This window comes from Leptopilina boulardi, unplaced genomic scaffold (genome assembly GCF_019393585.1).
Source record: "Leptopilina boulardi isolate dan_hultmark-lab unplaced genomic scaffold, ZJU_Lbou_2.1 LbouV2_266, whole genome shotgun sequence".
Lineage (NCBI taxonomy): Eukaryota > Metazoa > Arthropoda > Insecta > Hymenoptera > Figitidae > Leptopilina > Leptopilina boulardi.
In genome coordinates, this window is record NW_026137825.1 from 2,368,071 (window position 1) to 2,384,744 (window position 16,674).

The window sequence follows — 16,674 nt, forward strand, 5'->3', positions numbered from 1 at the left end:
AGGAAGGATTAATATTAGCTTAAGAAATTTGTTTTAAAATCATTTTTATTATTTTAATTCATTTTCTCCTTCAAGTCTAAAACATGTATATAGTCAATTTTAGTCGGTTAGGGGAAGTAATATTCTTTCCTTGTCGTGAATAATGAAACATGACGATATTGTATAATTTTCATATTTAGTAATATGATAATTTTGACGTCTTTCTGTTTTCTTCATTTTTCATCAAAATTCTTCATATATTATTCATTGCAAACAAATAGAATTCATTTCCTTACTGCACAAAAAGTTTCTTCAATATTACCTTAATGTTGACATTATTGCTGCAATATTAGAATATTACTGCAAATTTAAGTTAGTATCCTAATTTTTGTTTTATAAAGAGTATCAGGTTTTTTTTCTATCGCAAATTATTAATTTTTTTATGCCTAAAGAAACTTTAGACTGGAATTATCATTTTACTCCCCGCAATGTTTAATAACAGTCTGGGTGAAAAAATTTATCTCCAAAAATAATAATTAATAATAATAATAATAATAACAATAGCCAACAATTAGCTAATAGGCCAAACAGTACTTTGAGATCTTTTATTTAAATAATAATAGTTATTATTAATAATAATTATTAATCATTAATTATTATTAATTAAATTAAACAAATTTAATTAATAAATTAAATAAATTGAACATAAAATTATTTTTTATAATAAAAAATCTTTTAGATAATTAATAAGTTTACATTAATTTTTGCTAAATGTTTAAGAGACTATTTTTTAATTAAAAAATATATGTTAATGTCAGTCTAAAGAACTGCGAATAAGTAAAATTAATAAATAATTATATTAGAGTTATAACTTTAACGTCCTGACATCTGTTGGTGATCGGATGTAATTTACTTTTAAGAGTTACCGATACTCAGAAGGAAAGCCTGATTTTGCGAAAATTATTTACATTCATAGCAAATTAATTAAATATTTAGTTTTAAACCAAAAATCAACAATTAAAGTAATAGATAAAACTTTTTATTTAATAACTCACTTGATATTTAAAATTTTGATAAGGTAAACAAATTTTTTAAAAACGGTCAATATTCGACAAATCAATATTAAATTTTTTTTTTATTTCTGTATTTGTTATTTTATTACAGTATTAAATTGTGATTTAATACTATAGTAATAAATAATTTTTAAATTTCACTTAACATTTCTGATAAAATCAACAACTCTTTCCCCAATCATAATAGCGGGAGCATTTGTGTTTCCTGAAGTTGCTTGTGGCATAACACTAGCATCAGCTACTCTAACACCTCTCACACCCTTGACCCTCAATAAATGATCAACCACTGCCAGTGGATCTGAATCAGGTCCCATTTTACATGATCCTGCTTGATGATTTACTGTGCTTTTATAATTTCTCACTACACATTGCCAATAGGGTTCACTTCCAAATTCTAAGTGTTCACAAATTTTAAATGTACTTCTGTCAAACTGAATATCATATCTAAAATAATTACAGAAAAAAAAACAATTAGAAAATTAAAAAATTAAAAATTAAAAACTTTTAGAAAATCCCCCTACCCTACTTTTTTGAAGCAAAATTATTTAAAATTTAAATTACTTTCTAAATGCATTCGTTGAAGCAAATCGTAGAGCAAATTTAATTCCTTCAATTTGTACAGCTATGTCATCAGAATTAGACATATAGCGAGGATAAATTAGTGGTTTTGAGAGTGGATTATTGTTTCTCAATCGTAGGTAACCTTTACTTTTTGGATGAATAACTACAGGTAGAATTGCAATTTTTCGTCTACTCTTTGGAATCCGATTGATCATTCCATTTTCAGAACATGCCGCCATGTATCCTCCAAAAACCATTTGTATATCCGGATAGTCTTCTTGTGGATTTGCATATTTTGTATTTATAAATCCTGTTGTTTGTAGAATTCCTAAAAGATTTTTAAAAAAATTTTAAATTTTGTAATTTTGTTTTTGACCATGAAATTATTACCAATGCCACTTAGGGGTCCTGTTCTGTATTGTAAATATTCAATAACAGAAGCCCAATTTAAATCATTTTTGTCCGTTTCATTGATGGAAAATGTCAAGGGAACATGAACTTGATCGTGTAAATTTCTACCAACACCTGGAAGATCATGAATCAATGGAATTCCAATTGCTTCTAAATCTGCTCTAGGTCCAATTCCACTATTCAATAGTATTTGCGGAGAATTTATTATACCTTAAAAAAAAATTAGAATTTCAAAAAATGATTATTAGTAAAATAATATTTCTATTTTCGATTATTACCTCCACTAACGATAACTTCTCTATTAACTCCAATTTTGATGAATTTTCCATTTTTATAAAATTCAACAGCAATGGCTGTTTTATTATTATTGAAAATAATTCTCGTTGCAGTGGAATTTAGCATAATGTGTAAATTATGACGATTTCTCGCCGGTCTAAGAAATGCACGTGCAGTTGAATATCGACTACCTCTTCTCGATGTACTTTGACCAATTGCAAATCCTGTATGATTTCTTCCATTTAAATCCAAATTATCGTAACCTAAAAAAACGCTAAAGATTAACGAAACTAGGACAAATATTTTTGTCCCCAAAACTTTGGCTAAGAAAATTAAATTTATTATTACTTTTTGGTAAATAATAATTTACCTAATTCTTTGGCAGCTTTTAAGATATCATAACTCATTGGAGGATGATAATTAAATTGTGTCACAGGAAGTGGCCCTTCTTGTCCATGATATTCACGATCAATTCGATTCATTTGTAAATTATTTTCACTTCTCTTGAAAAATGGAAGAACATCCTCAAAAGACCAACCACTATTTCCCATTCTTTCCCATTTATTAAAATCTTCATGAGCACCTCTCATGTATAACATTGCGTTTATTGTACTTGTACCTCCTAAAACCTAAAAAAAATTTATTTTTGACAGAAATACGAAATTATTTCCAAAAACATATATTGTTAATTGAAGAAAAAAAAGGATATTCTGTTTTGATAAATTCTAAAAATCTTTTAAATAATAACCTTTCCCCTTGGCCAATAACATTGTGCTGCATTTTCATTTGAACAATCATTGCCTTCACTTTGAAAACTATATTGCCAGTCTAAATCTGTATGTATTGGATTAACAAAAAATGATGGCACATGAAGCCATCCTGGTTCATCTAATCCTGTTTCTAAAAGTAAAACTGAATAATCTCTTTCTTCAGACAATCTCGAGGCAACTACTGAACCAGCACTTCCCGCTCCAATTACAACGTAGTCATAACTATTTAGAATATTTTTAATTCCATTTATTTTTAACTATTTTTAATTAATTATTAATTTTTATATTATTTTTAATTATTAATTTTTAATTTATTAAGGGGGCTTAAAATATTCCATCCCTTTCAATTTTCTTTAAATAGATTCGAAACTTCGGAAAAATTTTTTTTGAGATGTATTAAAAAAATCAGTTTTTTTTTTTAAAAATGATGACTGGATAATGCTAAAATTTTCAAAAATTTTACCTTGTATTGGGTTCATCGCGTGATATAACTCGATTGCATGGATCATCTAGATCACATTGTTTACGAATAAATGACTCCAAAATACCCATGAACAATAAAAAAGATGGCCCACCACATGTTGATGATAGAGTGACTTTACTTGTTAGTGGCACTGGACAATTTGTACAATTTATCTGCATCTTTTGAAAAGAATTTTAATTTTTAAAAACATAATATTATGTTCAGTTATAATTTCTAATGCGTGATTTTTTTTTATCAAAACTAGGAATTATAATTACATTTACATTATTAATAAGGTTTAAGGTCAGATTTAAAAAATTCAAAATGGCAGACCCAATATGGCGGAAATTTAAAAAATTGTATTTGATTCGTTTAAAATTCGTTAATTGGAGGTTTTTTGGGTTTATGAATCTGAATTTATTGAATCTAACCTCAAATTTGGATTCATCGACTCCAAAAAAAAACCCCGAGTAACGAATTTTGAACGAATCAAATCAATTTTTAAAATTTTTCGCTATATTGAATTTTTTAAATCTCACCATAAATTTGGATTCAGCGACCCCAAAAATCCCCTAGAAATAATTTTCAAGTAAATCTGGTTAATTTCAAAAAATTTTTTGACCGCCATATTGTGTCCGCCATTTAAAATTTTTTTAAATCTCACATCAAATTTGGTTTCAGGTTCACTAATTCGTCACTAAATAACCATTTTATCAAAAAAATCGATTTAATTGATTTTAGACTTTATAATTTATTAATTAATTTTTATCTCTTTCGTCATAAAGTTGTCGTTTCAAAACTCTAATTTTATATTTTTCATTTACAGATTTCAATAACTAATCCCGATGATAATTCAATCAGTTGTAATTCGTGTCTTGACCTGTTTAAAACGTGAACTGTTTGATAATTTTAAAAGTTAAATTCGTCTATGTTGAATATATTTTCTTTATCGTTTTTTTTTTTTGTCATTTCAGTAAATTTTTTTGCTCCGTGAGTGTTCGTAATTTTTAAAATCGTGATCTCTTAAATTTTTAAAAAAAGTATTTTATTATAATTAAAACGCGGTTCTGCATATCTTTACGTCAAAAATTTTTGATAACTTACAGATTAAGGTTAGTGAAATATATTTTTTTTTTTTGTAATTATTTCTATTAAAAAAATTCGATTAATTATATTTTTGGGTATTATATGGGTACTAAATGAAATTGTAAATATATTTTATAGTTACAGCTATAAAAAGTTATCAATTTAATTATTATACAAATGGATAAAATAACAAAATTTTATTTGTAAATTAATTTAAATCTAAAAATGATAAATTAAAATTTACCTTCTATAATTTTTTCTATATTACTTAAATATAATTCAGTAAATTACAAGGAAAATAATATGCATGCACGAATTATTTGCTTCCTAAAAAACTGGATATTATTGAAAGAATCGTGAATTGTTCAAATATAATTTTTGCATTGTAAATTATAAAACTGAAATATATTAGCTGATTTGACATCATATGCCCTACTTTTGGTTATGCAATGCAAAATAGTAGATTAAATACATTTTTACATGTTAATTATTTTCCATGAACTGTAAAATTAAGCATAAGTAATAATTTGGTTGTAATTATTTTTATTATTCGATTATTAATTTATTGTACCTTGTTAGAGCCAGGTATTTAGAAAAAATTACTTTCTTCTCCCTACTGCTAAAATTATCACAAAAAACAAAAGATTTTAAATTTAATGAAATCAATTTTTTAAATGAAATAATATATTTCTGTATAGAAATTTTAGAGGTTTAACAATAGTTGAATTTCCAAGTTTTCTTAATAAAATCTGCAGCTCTTTCGCCAATCATAATTGCCGGGGCATTTGTATTTCCCGATGTAACTCGTGGCATAATACTGGTATCGGCAACTCTCACTCCTTGAACACCTCTAACTCTCAATTCATTATCAACTACTGCCAATTTATCTGAATTAGATCCCATTTTACAAGAACCAGCATAATGTGCACCTGTCGATGTATCATGTCTCACAGCACACTGCCAATAGGAATCGCTTCCAAATTTCAAATTTTCACAATTTTTCACCGGTGTCTCGTCCAATTGAAAGTCATATCTGAAAATAATTTACATTTTTTCCCATTAAGTAATGAATTAGCATCTACTAATATATTAAATTTTGCAATAAATAATTGCTAAAAAAAATTTTTCTCTCACTTTTCAAGAGCTTTTGCTTTTATCATTTTAAGGGCAAATTTAATTCCTTCGACTAGAACTGACGCGTCATTGGGATGAGAGAAAAAATTAGCTGTAACGCGTGGTCTTGATAAAGGATTATTGTTCGCCAAACGAACGTAACCTCTACTTTTGGGATGTAGCACCACTGGTACTATTGTTACTTTTCTTCTTGAATTTTCATCCGTATTTATATTTGCAGACTGTGAACAGAATGCTCCATATCCACCGTATACCATATGTATATCCGGATGATCATCTTGTGGATTTGCAAATTTTGTATTTATCATTCCAGTCACTTGCCATCCACCTTGATTGATAAAAAAAAATTAAAAATCCCAGAATTAAACAGAGGTAGAGAAAATTTTAGAGCCTACTTCAGAACCAAGAATCATACTATACTTTTCCGAAGCATTTTGATATTCTAAATCCGCGAATCTGCAGAATTGACTCAGGTTTTCGAGATATTCTAACCTGAGTGAATTTTGATGGCATAATCGGATTTAGCATATCAAAATGCTTCGGAAAAGTATAGTCTCTTTCTTGGTACTAAAGTAGGCTAAAATTGAATTATAGAAAATAAAAGTAAAAATTTTTTATAAACTAAATTATAATGTTAGAAAAATTTTATACTCACCTGTTGATGATAGTGGTCCTTTTCTGTAAAGTAAATAATCCATAGCCGAAACCCAATTCAAAGCATTCTGTTCCTTCTCATCAATAGTTAATGTCAAAAGAAATTGAACATGATCGTGAAAATTTTTTCCAACACCCGGAAGATTATGCACAACAGGAACTTTAAGGAATTCTAATTCCTCTTTTGGTCCAATTCCACTGTTTAGCAGTATATGTGGTGAATTAATTGCACCTAAAAAAATTTGGTTTCGAGTATCACGGTATTAATTTTAAAGAGAAAAAAATGATTACCTGCACTAACAATGACTTCTTTATTAACTCTAACTTGTACAAATTTTTCATTTTTGTAAAATTCAACTCCAATTGCTTTTTTCTCATCATTGAAAATAATTTTCGTCACGGTGCTATTAATCATAATGTGTAGATTTTGACGATTTCGTGCAGGTCGTAAAAATGCTCGAGCTGTTGAAAATCGCGATCCTCCATTTGTCGTTGTTTGTGCAACTGTCCAACCAGTATGAGTTTTTCCATTCAAATCGACAATATCGTAACCTGTAATTTTAATCACGGAGGGGTGGGGGGAAATAAAAATTTAATACTTCTTTTTGCTAATTTTTGGTTGATTAATTAACAAGCATACCTAATTCTTTAGCAGCTTCTAAAATATCAGGGGTCATTGGTGGTTGATAATTGAATTTCGAAATTGGTAAAGGTCCCTTATTACTGTGATATTCGGGATCAAGTTCATCCATTTGTAAATTTTTTTCACTTTTTTTAAAGAATGGTAGAACATCTTTGTAGGACCAACCTTTATTGCCCAGTTTTTCCCAATCGTTGAAATCTTTATGTGATCCTCTCATGTACATCATTCCATTGATAGAACTAGTACCACCTAGGACCTAATGGTACAGAAATTTTTATTTCCCATTACATATATTGACTAAATTGAGTTCGTAATTAATCCAAATTATATACAGAATTAATTCGAATTAGTTTAGATTAAAATGCAAATTCAAAATAAATTCAGAATCAATCGAAAACGAGACAATTGATTCTGATTTGTATTTTGGAACAAACTACTTTCGGATTAATAAAAAATGATTTTAGGATTAACGAAAACTAAAAAATTTCTGTTTTAACTATGTAGACTGATTTTGTATTAAATTACAAATTCGAAATTTCGAATTAGGGTTATAGTTATAGAGAAGCAAACCTTTCCTCCACACCATACGCATCTTTTTTCTTTTTTATTGAGACATCCATATTTTTCGATTTCACCACGATGTTGCCAATCAACTGATGTACCACTAATTCTACTGGATAGAGATGGTACCTGAACCCATGATATCTCATCTAATCCTGCCTCCAATAGTAAAACAGAAAAACATTGTTTTTCCGATAATCTTGATGCAACTGTTGCACCACCACTTCCGGCTCCAATAACAATAAAATCGTAACTGTAAAAAATTAAGTTAACCGGGGCTATTATGATCAGAAAAAAGCAATTTTTTTTACTTTATATTTCACCAAAATTCAGAATTAACCCTTAACTGCCACCATGGGTCTAGTAGACCCGTGGATTTTTTCTCGCTCAAATTATTTTGAATGTATTTGAATATTTTTTATATTTTTATAAAAAAATTTATTATTAAATAATATATAATATATTATTATATATTTTATTTTTTTTCTTTTTTTTTTAGTTTGACATATTCTTAATAATTTTCTAAGTTTTTTGAGTTCAGCAGACCCGTTTGTGCCATTTTCATTCAACGCTATATTATGTTCTACATTGGGATATTTTCATATTGGCAGTACTGCAGAATCTTGTAAATTATATAAAATATTGAAAAAAGAAAAAAAAATGAGTAAAGAAGATCGTTGAATGTGATTAGTGCGTCGTTTTGGATTTAGTGGCTAATAGCAAGTGTTTCATACTAGATAATGAATAATTTTGGGGGAAAATATATGAGGGAACAGGAAAACATTTCAAAGTGGTTGTATTTATAAATTATCTTTAATTAACCCTTAACTGGCACTATGGGTCTAGTAGACCCGAGCATTTTTTCTCGCTCTTATTTTGAATGTATTTGAATATTTTAATATATTAGTTTGACATATTAGTAATTTTCTAAGTTTTCTGATACAACTAATTTGATACAAAAAAAAAAAATAAATTAGCTTCAAACATTAATAATTATAAATTTTTCAATTTTAACCTAAAAATTCACATTTTATTCTGCAAAATAAATAACTTTTTTTTGCAAGTCCTGCTGTTGTGATAATTCTTTTCTTAAAAAATAATAGTATAATCTTAAATTTTTATGTCAATATTAAAATTTAAATAACTCATGAATTTTTAAAACACGTAATTTTTCGTTTTTATTTTTCACAATTTTTTTTTTTTAACAAAATAAAATAAATTAATCCCTGTAAAACTAATGAAATTTTAAAAAACACATAATAAGTTACTACAGATTAAATTTTTAGGCAAAAATATTCAATACCGGCTGTACAATACTCGTTTGAATATGTCGGGTCCAGCAGACCCGTTGTGCCATTTACGTTCAAATACGAAACTTTGCAAGTTAAGGGTTAATATTCATTTAACTCAAATGTTATTTTTATTGGACGTAACAATACATGCAAAAAAAATGTTCACCTTGATCAGCGATATGTTTCACTATAACAGCAAAAGTTTTCGCTATTCTAGAGAAATATATCCTCTGTTTCAGAGGAACTTATCGCTGTTCTAGATGAAGATTTTTTTGCATGATATATTAAAGTAATCATAAAAAATAGTTTTTGACCTTCCTTCGGGATTATCACGTGGTAATACTCGTCCACAAGGATCCTCAAGGTCACATTGTTTACGAATAAAAAATTCTAAAATTGACAAAAATTGAAAAAGCACAAAACCTGGACAGGTGGATGCCAATGAAATTCCATTTGTAATTGGCAATGGACAATTATTACACTTCATATCTATATGAATAAAATTATTAGTGACGAAAAAATAATAATTTTGTAAAAAAAAAATCTTATACCTTTAATTTTAAATAATTTTATGTAAACGACAATATTGTTAAAATATTCAAAAAGGCAGGTAATTTTCAAAATATATTCTCCAATTTTTGCAGAAAAGTGGGGAAAAAAAATGCAAACAGATAAAAATTATTTAAGATTACACTACAGGAAAAAGTATTTTTATTTTTTTTTTTTACAAAATTGTTGTTGATCGGTTTTTTTTATTAATAAAATTATAACAACTGAAGTAACAAACAATATAGTTGGAAAGAGTTTTTTTTTTTTTTAAAAGAATAAAAAAACATTTAGTGAGAGAGGAAAATAAAATTTAAAATTATTAAGGAATACAAAAGTAAAATTTTCATTTGTTTTTAAAATGACGCCAACTATTTTTAATGAAATCTGCAGCTCTTTCACCAATCATAATTGAAGGAGCATTAGTATTACCGGAAGTGACTTGTGGCATAATACTAGCGTCAGCAACTCTAACATTTCTGATTCCTTTAACTTTTAATTGATTATCAACAACTGACAGTGGATCAGAATTAGGACCCATTTTACATGATCCAGCTTGATGATATCCTGGACTTCCGCCTCTATATTTTATTGCACATTTCCAATAGGAATCACTACCAAATTCCAAATGTTCACAATTTTTCACTGGTGTCTTATTCAATTGAAAGTCGTATCTAAAAAAATTAATTAGAAAACTAATTATTATCATATCTGACATTGAATAATGATTGTCCTAGACTTAAAATAAAAATAATTTTAAACTTTTCAAAAATATTTGAGAAATCTACTTTTTTAAAGCTTCCGTTTCAGCAAATCGAAGTGCAAATTTAATTGCTTCAATCATAACAGAAATATCATCAGGATGAGTTAAATATTTGGGATAAATTAATGGTTTTGAAAGTGGATCACTATTTCTCAGTTGTAAATATCCTTTACTCTTTGGATGAATCAGAGTTGGAATAAAGGCAATTTGCCTTCGTGATATTGAATTTCCACTAAATGATTCACTTTCCGAACATCTTGTCATATAACCAGCAAAAAATAATTGCACATCAGGATTATCATCCAATGGATTTGCATATTTTGAATTTATCAATCCGGTCATTGCCGAAAGGCCTATTGTAAATAAATTAAAGAAATGAATTTTTCATATTTCAAACATCATTATCAGGTAAAATAGATTTTTTTCCAATGACATTACCTACACCACTTAAAGGTCCCTTTCGAAATAGAAGATATTCCATGGCTGAGGCCTGATTTATAGTACCAATTTCTGTTTCATTGATAGAAAAACTTAGAGGAAAATAAACATGATCGTGTAAATTTTTTCCAACACCTGGAAGATGATGAATTACTGGTACACCAATTTTTTCTAATTCTTCCTTAGGTCCAATTCCACTGTTCAACAATAGTTGTGGAGAATTTACTATACCTCCACTGACAATGATTTCTTTATTAATTCCAATTTTTATGTATTTACCATTTTTATAATATTCCACAGCAATTGCTCTCTTATTAGCATTGAAAATAATTTTCGTTGCCGTTGAATTTAGAATAATATGTAAATTTTGACGATTTCTCGCTGGTCTCAAAAATGCACGAGCTGATGAATATCGACTATTTCTATTGGTTGTACTTTGTGTAATTGCAAATCCAGTATGATTTTTTCCATTTAGATCAACTGTTTCGTAACCTAATAATTAAAAAAAAAAAAATGTTAAAAAATAGCTAATGAAAATAAATAATAATAATAATTAAATGAGTGAATAGCAAATAATTAGATTTTTTTAAAATAGTTCACCTAATTCTTTTGCTGCTTTTAAAATATCATAACTCATTGGTGGATGATAATTTAATTGTGCCACCGAAAGTGGTCCTCCTTGATTGTGATAACCCGAATCCATATTATTAATTTGTAAATTATTTTCACTTTTTTTAAAAAATGGAAGTACGTCTTTATAGGACCAACCTTTGTTTCCCATTTTTTCCCAATTGTCGTAATCTTTACGGGATCCTCTCAAGTATATCAGTCCATTAATTGAACTCGTTCCACCAAGAACCTGTTGGACATAAATTTTTAAGTTTATTTTTTTTTCCATTAATCAAGACAATTTTTAAATAAATTTTTAACTATTTTATTTATAATTATTTATTTATTATTTTTAATAATATTTATTATTGAATATTTTCGCAATTAAAAAAAGTACAAAAATGTACACACTTATATCAAAGCGCGAAAATGTCAATTGGTAGCGCACAAGAATGCACTTACCGAATCTAAACAGCGCAGGCACCACACGTGCGGACTGGCCGGCCAAAAAGACAAAAATTCAATAATTTGATTTTATTTAAATAAGAATAAAAAAGAAATAAGAAATGATAAAATTATTAAGTTAAAAACAATTGATTTCAATGATACTTAAAATTAGGCACAATATTATATAGGTGCCTAACTAAAAATTTAAAAAACAACAATAAATAATAAAAAAAAAACCATAAAAAATTGTTTATAAGTAACTTTTTAAAAATAGAGTAATTTTAAAGGTATATATCCAAAAATTCGTAAAAAATTGCATAAAATTGCAAAATAACCCTTTTTTGGGATGAAAATGCAAAATAACCCTTCCCTCACTAATGTAGGATACTAAACTAATGTAGGATATCCTGAAAATGTCCATATGATATCCTAGGATATCCTGAGAAAATTTTCTCTTTAAGGGTGATATTCTGTAACTTGACTTCACTTCACTTTCCCGCTAACTTTCACTTCATTTTCACTATACTTTAACTTCCACTATTTTTGCACTTTACTTCCACTTTACACTTTCACTATACTTTAACTTCCACTATTCTTTCACTTCACTTTCACTTCACGTTCACTTGAAAAACTGAAAGCGAAATGAAAGTGAAGTGAAAGAATAGTGGAAGTTAAAGTACAGTGAAAATGAAGTGAAAGTGAAAGTATAATTAAAGTGATGTAAAAGTGAAAGTGAAAGTAAGGTGGAAATAAAGTATAGTTTAAAAGAAAGTGAAAGTAAAGGGAAATTATAGTTAAGGTGAAGGTGAAAGTAAAAATGAAATTAAGTTACAGAATATTACCCCAAAAACCAACCTTTCCTCTTGGCCAATAGCACTGTACATTATTTCCATCTGATGAACATTGATTATTGTTTTCATTTTCAAATGTGTATTGCCAATCTAATTTTGTACCTAGAGTGGATAAATAAAATCGCGGTATTTGTGACCAAGCTGGCTCATCTAATCCCGCTTCGAGCAATAAAACTGAAAAACGTTTTTGTTCTGATAATCTTGAAGCGACTACAGCACCTGCACTTCCTGCTCCAATTACAATAAAATCATAGCTATAATAAAATTTTATTTATTTTTTATTTTTTTTTATTATTTTGTTATTTAAATTTTTTTTTTTTACCTTAAATTGGGTTTTTCACGTGGCCTAATACGATGACATGGATCTTCAAGGTCACATTGTCTTCGTATAAAAGATTCCAAAATTCCAATGAATAAAATAAAGGAAACGCCACCAGTACAAGCTGATGCTAAACTAACATCACTTGTAATTGGCGTTGGACAATAACTGCAATTCATCTGCATTGATTTTTATTACGATTAATTTTATTTGACTGTGATTTTATAAATTAATGTTTAATTAAAGAGGATGGAGGCCCTAATATAACCGCAAAACTGAAAATTGATTTTTAACGCAAACAGAACATTAATAAAAGTTAATTACAAAAAATTTTTGTAAATCTAGTTAAACATTTTTTTTTGGAATAAATTATGTTCGAAATTTATATTTATTAGAATTTTTGTTTACGTTAAAAACCATTTTTTCAGTTTTAAGGTTATGTTAGAGCCTCCTTCATTTTTCTGAAGAATAAGAAAATTTTTTTTTCAATATGAGAATTCTTATTCTCCATTAGTTATCACAACTAATTTAAAAGTATCAAATTGATACTTTTAAATTAGTGTAATATAAAAATTAAATAATCTCTCTAAATTTGAATTGGTAAAAAGTGAGCTACTAATTCACAGTAGTAAGAATTTTTACTAATTTTTAGTAAAATATATATATTGAATCCAATATGGCAAATAATTTTTTTTTTTTCAAACTGATCCAAATCGTTATATTCAGGAAATTTAAAAATTTTTAAATCCAAATTTTAATGAGTCAGATTCGTTAGCAGTAATCTCAAAAAACTCACGAGTGACAAGTTTTAACAGAATCTTGAGAATTTAAATAAGAGTATATAACATAACTATTATTTAAGAAAAACATTACGTGTAACAAATAAATATAGATTGTTTATATATGCATTACCAATTTTTTGTAATGGGATAAGAGTTTTCAAGGAGAAAAAAATATTTTTATTTGACTAACAACATTTTTCTGTATTTAAGAAATGATTTCCTTATTTGAAAATTTTTACGGTGATGCGGAAGGAAATGACATTTGTTTTGAAAGTAAACGAAAACGCTCGTATTTTATAGTATATGAGTATAATATGTCTTGAATTAGTGTTAATACAAAAAAAAACTTTTTTTTTCTAATATAATTACACGGAGAAAAATGGAAAAATGAATAAAGTAACTTTTACTATACTTTAAAAGTAAAATCGGAACTGTCCCGAGTCTCTGCGCAATTTCTGATAATTTTTACTCCAGAAATAGTAAAATTTATTATGTCCGGAATAATTTTTACTATTTCAGAAGTAAATTTTATTATTTCCGGAATAAATTTTACTCATTCTCCCTAATAACACAAGATATCTTGGGATATATTGATAATATCTCGCAGATATCCTAGGGATGTCCTATGGATATCAAAAGGATCTCTTAAGGATATCCAAAAAATCGGCGGTTTGGATATCCTTCGGATATCCCATGGATATCTGAGGATATCCACAGGATATCTCTATAGACTTTCATAAATGTTCTCCAGATATCCCATAGATATCGTCAGGATATCCCACAGATATTAGGATATCCCATAGATATCGGCAGGATATCCCATAGATATTTTCAGGATATTCTCAGTATATCTTCTGGATGTCAAGAAGATATTCTCAGGATACTGTTTTTAAAGTCATTATGAGAGTACGAGTGAGAATATTCTGTGAATTAAATTTTATATAAATAAAATAAAATGCAACTTGTTTTTCGAGAAAGTTGTTTAATTTGAAATTTTTATTAACTAATTTTTTTCTCATTCGTGATTTATTCCTTTATTCATATGCTTAATATTGTCAGAAAATAAATTGGCTTTAAACAATATAAATTCTTCCCCGCAAATAACGAATAACTATTAATATTAATTATACATTAAGTGCATGAGTTTATTTAAAAACTATGAAAAATGCGTTTCAAATCTTCATTTAAAATAAATTAGAAGCTCATAAGATTTTTGTTTTTATTATATTATTATTCATTACATTAGGTTAACAATTTTAACCTTTAAAAATATATGTTGAGATATTAAATATCCCGTGAATATCCTAAGAATATCCCACGGACATCCTGAGGATATCCCATGGATATCCTGCGATATAATATCCAATAGATATTTTGTGGATGTCTTAGGGATATCCTTTGAATATCCTATGGATGTCCTATTGATTTCCCACATACCGGCGGTTTGGATATCCATCCAATATCCCAAGATATCCTGGGGACCATTCTAGGATATCGACCATTGATATGGATATCCTATGAATATCCTAGGGATATCCTTTTGTTATGAGGGTCTGGAGTAAAAATTGCCAGAAATGCACAGAAACTGCGGACAGTTCTGGTTTTACTTTTAAAGTATAGTAAAAGTTACTTTATTCGTTTTTTCATTTTTCTCCGTGATAGAATTGAAAAAAAAAATTTCTGTAAATTAGTATAAATTCACTAAAATAAAGTTTTTTTTTTTTTTTTGGTTTTTTCATGCGAAATTTAATTATATATATATATTTCTTTTTGTCAAGGTTTTACTGTTATCAGTAAATGTGCTCCATAACAAAAATTTATCATAATCACGTTGCCATTGTAGAATTTTTCCTGTTGAAAACTATAATTTAATGCATTTCCTTTAGACTTAAAAGTGGGGACGATAACAAAGTAGTACAAGTGTTTTTCTTTATTAATAAATAAAGTATTTCTTTTTAATTTAGAGTCATTTATTTAAAAAAATTGATTACAATACCTTTAACTATTTTTTTTGAAGCAAAATATATTAATTAATATAATAAATGTTATTAAAAAATAATTATACACGCGAATTAAAGATATATACGTGATCCATTGTTTCTAATTGACCTTCAAGTTAATTTGCACTTTTTCCACGTGTATATAATTATTCCCATAATTGGTTTATGTTCCCAAATTGGAACATTCACCTTAAATGGTTAATTAACTATACAGAAGAAAAATAATTTTAAAAAAATAAGGAATTTTTAATTTTAAAGAAAAACAAAGCATCTACAATCAGGTGTACGATAAGAAATACTTAAATTATTAGTTTGCTAAATTATAATTTCTTAAATTTTCAAAAATGCTTCCGCCATATTGGATCCGACATTTTGAATTAAAAAAAAACTGACACCGAATTCGTAATCAGCAACTTTAAATCTGTTAAATTTTCAAAAATTCGACCACCATATTGGATCCGCCATTTTGAATTTTTAAAAACTGACACCGAATTCGTAATCAGCAACTTTAAAAAACCCGTAAATAACAAAGTTTCAGGTGAATCTGTTAAATTTTTAAAAATTCGTCCGTCATATTTGATTCGCCATTTTGAATTTTTAAAAACTAACACCAAATTCGTAATCAGCGACCCTAAAAACCCTAAAAAATTTAAAATAAATCAGTTAAATTTTCAAAAATTCGTCCGCCATTTTGAATGTTTGAAAACTGACATCAAATTCGTAATCAGCTATACCCTAAGAATCCCCTAGTACTAAGTTTCAGATGAATCCTTTAAATTTTCAAAAATGCTTCCGCCATATTGGATCCGTCATTTGGAATTTTGAAAATTTGACACCGAATTCGTAATCAGTGACCAAAAAAAAACCCCAAATACCAAGTTTTAGATGAACCTGTTAAATTTTCAAAAATCCTTCCACCATATTGGATCCGCAGTTTTGAATTTTGAAAAATTGACACCGAATTTGTCATCAGCGACCCTAAAAACCCTCAAATAACAAAGTTCGAGGTGAATCTG

At 27.5% G+C, this 16,674-nt stretch overlaps 3 protein-coding genes across 3 annotated transcripts; all 3 read right to left on the reverse strand.

Annotated features, from left to right (window-relative positions):
- Positions 1–1,095: 1,095 nt before the first annotated feature.
- On the reverse strand, positions 1,096–4,986 carry LOC127281097 (glucose dehydrogenase [FAD, quinone]-like). Its single transcript, XM_051304595.1, has 8 exons — positions 4,864–4,986; positions 3,534–3,712; positions 3,049–3,292; positions 2,671–2,929; positions 2,303–2,563; positions 2,004–2,234; positions 1,614–1,941; positions 1,096–1,496 (listed from the first exon to the last, which is right to left on the reverse strand). The coding sequence occupies exons 2-8, from the start codon at positions 3,710–3,712 to the stop codon at positions 1,190–1,192; spliced, it is 1,809 nt and encodes a 602-aa protein (XP_051160552.1). The 5' UTR covers positions 4,864–4,986; the 3' UTR covers positions 1,096–1,189.
- A 344-nt stretch (positions 4,987–5,330) lies between these two features.
- LOC127281239 (glucose dehydrogenase [FAD, quinone]-like) lies at positions 5,331–9,390 on the reverse strand. The gene is made up of 7 exons (XM_051304855.1): positions 9,218–9,390; positions 7,621–7,864; positions 7,048–7,306; positions 6,699–6,959; positions 6,409–6,639; positions 5,754–6,081; positions 5,331–5,652 (listed from the first exon to the last, which is right to left on the reverse strand). Exons 1-7 carry the CDS (start codon positions 9,388–9,390, stop codon positions 5,331–5,333), a joined length of 1,818 nt encoding a protein of 605 aa, XP_051160812.1.
- Positions 9,391–9,707: 317 nt separating this feature from the next.
- On the reverse strand, positions 9,708–13,061 carry LOC127281290 (glucose dehydrogenase [FAD, quinone]-like). The gene is made up of 6 exons (XM_051304935.1): positions 12,880–13,061; positions 12,562–12,811; positions 11,251–11,509; positions 10,651–11,142; positions 10,238–10,565; positions 9,708–10,123 (listed from the first exon to the last, which is right to left on the reverse strand). The coding sequence occupies exons 1-6, from the start codon at positions 13,059–13,061 to the stop codon at positions 9,796–9,798; spliced, it is 1,839 nt and encodes a 612-aa protein (XP_051160892.1). The 3' UTR covers positions 9,708–9,795.
- Positions 13,062–16,674: the final 3,613 nt, after the last annotated feature.

Excerpts from the sequence above, each read along its gene's own strand:
- LOC127281290 (XM_051304935.1), bottom strand. The coding sequence starts at position 13,061 with ATGCAGATGAATTGCAGTTATTGTCCAACGCCAATTACAAGTGATGTT. Across the intron at positions 11,143-11,250 it reads AAAAGCAGCAAAAGAATTAG|GTTACGAAACAGTTGATCTA; the intron begins GTGAACTATTTT and ends TTTAATTATTAG. Across the intron at positions 10,124-10,237 it reads GAAACGGAAGCTTTAAAAAA|ATACGACTTTCAATTGAATA; the intron begins GTAGATTTCTCA and ends TAATTTTTTTAG.
- LOC127281239 (XM_051304855.1), bottom strand. The coding sequence starts at position 9,390 with ATGAAGTGTAATAATTGTCCATTGCCAATTACAAATGGAATTTCATTG. Across the intron at positions 7,307-7,620 it reads GCGTATGGTGTGGAGGAAAG|GTCCTAGGTGGTACTAGTTC; the intron begins GTTTGCTTCTCT and ends CTGTACCATTAG. Across the intron at positions 5,653-5,753 it reads AAAGCAAAAGCTCTTGAAAA|ATATGACTTTCAATTGGACG; the intron begins GTGAGAGAAAAA and ends AATTATTTTCAG.
- LOC127281097 (XM_051304595.1), bottom strand. The coding sequence starts at position 3,712 with ATGCAGATAAATTGTACAAATTGTCCAGTGCCACTAACAAGTAAAGTC. Across the intron at positions 1,942-2,003 it reads AGGACCCCTAAGTGGCATTG|GAATTCTACAAACAACAGGA; the intron begins GTAATAATTTCA and ends AAAATCTTTTAG. Across the intron at positions 1,497-1,613 it reads TCAACGAATGCATTTAGAAA|ATATGATATTCAGTTTGACA; the intron begins GTAATTTAAATT and ends TAATTATTTTAG.